Source organism: Mus caroli, unplaced genomic scaffold (genome assembly GCF_978045245.1).
Source record: "Mus caroli unplaced genomic scaffold, Mus_caroli_1 scaffold_1, whole genome shotgun sequence".
NCBI lineage: Eukaryota > Metazoa > Chordata > Mammalia > Rodentia > Muridae > Mus > Mus caroli.
The window spans coordinates 51,238,927-51,245,339 of NW_028227256.1; the positions used below are offsets into that span (position 1 = coordinate 51,238,927).

The following is a 6,413-nucleotide window of genomic DNA, read 5'->3' on the forward strand; positions in this document are numbered from 1 at the left end:
GGAAGTTTGTTAAAAATCTGTCACATGTTTAGGAATTGGAAGAAACTATCAGACACCTGAAGAGATGTAAAGAAGCAACAGAAAATAAACTAAAAGAAGCCAGCGTGGAGTCCGAGCAGGTGAGCCAGGCCTAGGCACTTAGAGAAATCCAGCCAGCCATCCTAAAGCACAGAGTGCTGTTAAGTCTGCCACTGATAGAGTTGTCCGGAGTGCAGCAGGCAAGGCCAGCACTTCACTAAGCTTCATCTTTCCCGTCAAGAATTTCAGTTAGGATTCTGTGTCCTGATGATAGAGAACGAACGCGAGAAGATTAATGAACTCTGAAGTTCAATTGCATACTTCTAAACAGAAGGAGAAAGCAGCAAGGCGTGGATCTAACGAGTGCTGCTTGACGCCCTGTGAGTTCCCTGGCCCCCAGGTCTTGGCTAGATTTACAGTAGCAGACATGAGTGTGCCTTCTGGAGAACAGGCCTCACATCTAATCAGAAAGCGGTTGGTTATCACTAACATTCACGCCACTACTCTTACCCATCTAAAACCTGGGAGCTGCAGTAATGACCAGCCTCACACATATGTTCATGGATGGTATAGTGGCATGTAAAGGAGATTCTTAAAGTATCACAATAACATTACTGTCAATTTGTCGTTTGTTCCTGTCCTGCCCATTAAGTTACATGATGATATAACCTTATTAAGAAAAGGACTCTTAATCCCATGTTTGAGTGCCAACTAGGACACTTTCTGTATGCCCTTAGTAAAGTTACATTTACTCTCATTTTCAAGTATGTGTATGCACATGCCTGCATGTTCACATATAGAGGCACTTGTGCATGAGTGTGAGCATGCATGTAGAGGCCAGAGGATGACCTTGGGTATCCTCGGGTACCACCCACCCCCTCCTTTTTTTTGAGACAGGGTCTCTTATTGGACTAGAACTCACCAGCTAGACTAGGCCAGCTATCCAGCAAGTCCCAGGGATCTGCTCGTCTCCTCCTCCCTGGCTCTGGGATTACAAGGACATGCCACGACACCCAGACGGTTTTTAATGGGGGTTCTGAGGAGCAAACTGAGGTCCTCATTCATACACAACAAGCACTTTACCCAGTGATCCACCTCCTGGCCTGTGCTTGCTTTCTGTGAACTGTCTGTTGTCTACAAATTAAGTCCACTAGTCAATGCCCACTACTATCTTATTCTAATCGATTTGTTTTAGTAAGTTTCAATGCCAGTTCCCTCTCATTTGCCATACAATAAAAAGTGTGATTTATGAAGCCATTTCAGCATTTTTCCCTGTACTTCTGTTTTATTGTTTTGTTTTGTTTTGTTTTAAAAAAGCACCTGGAGAAAGGTTGGGTTGGGTTAGGTTTAGAGAGTGAAGTTGTTGTTATCAGGTTGTACCCAATATACCTGGAAAAAAATTTGTAGTTCCTAAAAAGTTAAATTACATCAAAGGAGCGCAATCCTCTTACCTTACTAGAGCATGCCGACAAGCCAGCCTTGCTGATATCAGAAAGCTACTTGGCAGCACACGTTTGCTGAGACCTAGTCTGCCAATGCCTTGCTAGGTGTAGGAAAGCCAGGGAGCTCTGACAAGTAGATAGCAGGAGCCTGCATGTGTCCTTTACAGTCTCACCCAGAGAGTACTCCCTCAGAATGATGGCTGTCAGTACACTGTACAAACATTGCAAGGAACCCATGGGAGAATCTGAGTCTTCTGATGGCAAGGTACAAATCTCCCAGACCCGAGCACAAAAGAACTTGTGGCTGTTTCTGTGTTCAGATAACAGCTAATCTGGAAGAGGCTCACCGCTGGTTTAAATGCAGGTTCGATGGATTACAACTTGAGCTGACAAAAAACCGGTTGCAGAGGCTTCCCCGGGAAGACAGGTGGCTGGAAGAGGTGAGGCTTATATGGTTATAAAGAAATTTGAGATTTTCCTTCTCTGCTTCTCTGCTTGCTTCTCTGCTCCAAACTACAGAAGCCTTCTCACTGTCTAGTTGTCTGTACTCGACAACTGCTAGGAAACCAATGGATAAGTTTTTCACCTTTCCCAAACTATCTATATCAAAACTACCTATCTGAATGTAGATATGATGTAAAGGAGGGCAACAGGCTCTAAACACTATGGGTTCACAGCAGACAAGAGTTGGGTGTTATTTTTCTCTACAGAATCAAGATAAGATGCATAATGTTGCAACCAGCCAATCTGTTCTACATCGATGGGAAACTAAACAGAAGTACCATTCTGACACAGAGAGGAAGAAGTGACCTTGACACAGGAGTCTCCTCCATAGAAGCTATTCTTCTGGCCAGCAAGTGGGGCTGGCCTGTTTCTACATTAGAAGACCATGATGTGTGTGAAGGTTTTGGGCTTTGCCCTTTATGAACTCTTTTCTATTACTGCAGAACCAACCCATCTCTTTGTCCCTTTCCCTATTTTCTTCCAAATAAATTTAAACTAGTTTGTTTTATGATAGTAGATGTGTCACATGGTATTTGCTGTTTTCAGGAACAATTTAGTGTTGTGTGAAATGGCCACAGTAAGATGTTCTAGATGAATTTTTATGATGGTCTCTGGAAATAAAATTATTTGTAAAAATAGTAGACTCCTCTCTATACCTTCTACACACACACACACACACACACACACACACACACTCACACTCTCACACTTTTGAGATACCACATGTCAAAGACTATATTTACAGCCACATTGGTCACTAAAATGTTGTTTACTAAATACAGGAGTCTGCACTATTCCAGTAGCCTGACAGGTAAGTATGGCTCCTTTTCACACTAATAAGGAGCAACGTGAGCTTTATATTTGTTATTTCAATATTAAATGGTGGTTTTGGTAATCTATACTTGACATATATAATGGACTGGCAGAATATCTTGCTTCTTATGTTGGTATTACCATGGCCTAATGTAAGTGAACAATTATGATAATGCAAAGAGTAGTGACTACAAAACAGCCCAGGGTTGGAGAGCCCAACACTCAATTTCTGGTGTAAAATGGCAAAACTCAATGTATTTCTTACTATATTTGAAAGGAGATCCACATGGTTCAGGTCTACTCCTGAGCACACTGCTGACCTTTTATTCAGGTCAAGGGCAAAGGGAATTCAAACATTAGAGGCTTACATGATTGTGGAGGCTTTCATGGGTTGATATATGTATTAGAATTATATGAGTGAGACTGTTCATTGGCTGACATTCAATTCAACTCCTGTTTTCCTGGCTTTCAGAAGTAGGTAATTCTCATTGTGTGTGTGCTTAAATAAACCACATACACTAAAGAAAGCTGCAACTGGTTTAGTAGATGAGCCTGAAGACTTCTGAGAATTGTTTGTTACCATGGCCTTAGAGTATCCATTCTGTGGAGGGTGGTATTTTATTCCTGGTGCACCATTTATTCTTTATTTCATATTAGAACAGTGACTATATTCACATTTAAGACTGAACAGAAAATAGTAAATTACTATCTTTCCTGCTTAGTAGGAGAAATTAGCTTTCATTGCTCATAACTGTTTTTGTGTTATATTTCAAATATGTCTCCTCCAAAATTTTATGTTGAAACTTAATACCCATTATAGTAGTATCTAAAGATTGAGGCCTTCAAAGATATAGATTGTATCATGAGAGCCTTTAGGAATGAATTCATGCCTTTAGAGGGGGCTAGCGGCAACTGCCTTCAGCTCTGCGGACCCTTTGCCTGTTACCATGTGAAGATAAAGCACCGAGCACCCCAAGAAGACACCAGCAATAAGATTCCACCTGGAAGTGAGGGCAGAGTCTCATTACACACTAACCCTGTCAGCAACTCCATCTTGGACTTCCTGGCTTCAGAACTGTGAGAAATCATTTCTGCTCTTCATAAACTTCCTAAATGTAGTTATTTTGTTTCAAGAAGCAAACACAAACTGAGACATTTGGTTAAGAAATTTAAACTCATGTGTTGTGTCCTTGAGTCTTGGACTCTATTGTTATTGGATGCTATTATTTTCCACCGAAGGCTTTCCTCAGAAAGATATTTGTGTCTTAGGAGTGTGTGTGTGTGTGTGTGTATGTTTGTGTATTTGACAAATAATATATGTGTGCATATTTGATAAAAGTATATATAAATGAAAGTATTAGGACTTCATCGTCTTGACAGCCAGGAGTCCTATAGATAATTAACCTTGGTCCTGGGTCGACACTGACAACCTGAATTCATGTAAAAAGTTCACAATTACTACACATGGGATATGATCAACTTTGGTGGATGGACATATGCTGCCCTAATTATTTATGACAGTCACAATTACATGCCAGAATATTCATGTCATCATGGTCTAGAACAAGAACATCTTTCTTCACTTAGGTATCACCATCAAAAGGCATTCTTATTGACATATTCATTTAGATTACCTATTTGAGTTTGAAAAAGGGAATTATAGTTAGGTTGGTGACCATTTCTAGTAAGACTGTAGTAGTCATTAGTAAGGGAGGTGTGCTAACTAAATCAAAACTATGTAAGCTTAGACTACCAAAGAATAAAACAAGAGAATGTGACCCAAGGACTACATGGCATGTGACAATATGCAAATCAGTAGGGCAGAAGAGTCCTGTTCTGATGGTCTCAGGCACCTGCTCGTACAGAAGCAGCTCGTTTAGATTGTTTGTGCTAGGAAGTTTTCTGACGAAGTTGGGTATAATCCAATCCTGTAAGGCCTTTCTAGTTTTCTAGAAACTCAAAAAATTATAGAAGCAATTACAATAAAGGACAGTTTATTTGCACATTCAAATTATAAGTAATGCTGCTACCTTCATGTGCCCTTGCTTATTAGATGAAATGTCTTTGTAGTAAAAACAAAAGCTAATAACTTTTGTAGCCATTTTTAAGTGGCTTCTACAGAAGGCTCCATCCATGCAGAAAAACAATACTATTATTTATACATGGCATTTTAGAATGACATTCTCAACCTCCCAAATGTCCTTCTAATTCATACTTCACGGTTTTTCCAGGCTCTGTTACAGACAAGCCACCTCTCTGTTGTTCTCAGCATTTTTCTTATGTGCCACATTTTCCCTATATTATTAGATTATTTTATACCGGGTTCTAGAAGTGTGTTTTTGCTGTTTTAGCTATTGCTACTGAGTGTATTTTTAATAGATCTTTTCACTGTCTTCCTGGAATTTCTTGAATTTGATGAAAATGGTTGATGAATTTAAAACAAACTTTTTGAACTTTTCCATGAATTTACTATTTGTGTGTGTGTGTGTGTGTGTAGTATCTTTGTATAAGAGCTTTTTCTAGAAGACTCAGTTTAATGTGCTGGTTTGCCTGAGTGTTTCTATAGTACTTTAAGTGTTTGGAATGTCTCTTGTAGCACAGTGAAGTGACTAGGGTGGAGCCATCTTGTCCTGACTCTATTTCATGGCTGCCTAAATACTCAGACTTCTATCCCACCCTACCTGCAATGGCAATATCTGCTTGGTAACACTTTTGAGACCATTTGTGACTCTGACCATGGTCCAGATATATCAACCATAACAATTAATGTTTCTGCATGTTAAAACATAAAACTAAAATAACTAGTAGTATAAGTCAAAAATAAATGTCATGTGATATATGGAAAATACTGCTAAGCTCTGCAAAAAAAGACAAATTTTATAAGACTGTTCCAACTCACCCCAACACTGATCGTGGCTTGTCTTTAAAAACACTTTGTTTCTTCTTAGAAGGGGGAACAAAATACCCATGGAAGGACTTACAGAGACAAAGTTTGGAGCTGAGATGGAAGGATCAACCATCCAGAGACTGCCCTACCTAGGATCCATCCCATAAACAGCCACCAAACCCAGACACTATTAACATATACCAACAAGATTTTGCTGACAAGACCCTGATATAGCTATCTCTTGTGAGGCTATGCCAGTGCCTGGCAAATACATAAGTGGATGCTCACAGTCATCTATTGGATGGAACATAGGGCCCCCAATGGAGGAGCTAGAGAAAGTACCCAAGGAGCTGAAGGGGTCTTCAGTCCTATAGGAGGAACAACAATATGAACTAACCAGTACCCCACAGAGCTCATGTCTCCAGCTGCATATGTAGCAGAGGATGGCCTGGTTGGTTATCAATGGGAGGAGAGGCCCTTGGTCTTGTGAAAATTCTATGCCCCAGTAATGGGGGAATGCCAGAGCCAGGAAGCAGGAGTGGGTGGGTTGGGAAGCAGAGGGAAGGGGAAGGGTATAGGGGATTTTCAGAGAGGAAACTAGGAAAGGGGATAGCATTTGAAATGTAAATGAAGAAAATATCTAATAAAAATTAATAAAAAACAAAACACTGCATCCTAAACTTCAGCACCTAGAGACATTTGGGAGGTGTTGGCCTACTCTCGTTTTGGCCATTATTAAAGGATTCTTA

General features: G+C 40.2%; 1 protein-coding gene across 8 annotated transcripts in view; it reads left to right on the top strand.

Moving 5' to 3' along the window:
* Window positions 1–2,439, top strand: part of Ccdc150 (coiled-coil domain containing 150) — a 107,814-nt gene extending 105,375 nt beyond the window's left edge. For 5 of the 8 annotated variants that reach the window (XM_085837329.1, XM_021173999.3, XM_021173989.2 and 2 more), the window contains 3 exons: window positions 33–119; window positions 1,781–1,900; window positions 2,171–2,439. In XM_085837329.1, coding sequence (XP_085693455.1) covers window positions 33–119; window positions 1,781–1,900; window positions 2,171–2,269 — 306 coding nt within the window. In that variant the 3' untranslated portion in view covers window positions 2,270–2,439. Of the gene's footprint in view, window positions 1–32; window positions 120–259; window positions 399–1,780; window positions 1,901–2,170 lie in introns of those variants that run through there. The other 3 variants (XR_002378903.2, XR_002378904.2, XM_085837310.1) reach the window with 3 other exon arrangements.
* Window positions 2,440–6,413: the final 3,974 nt, after the last annotated feature.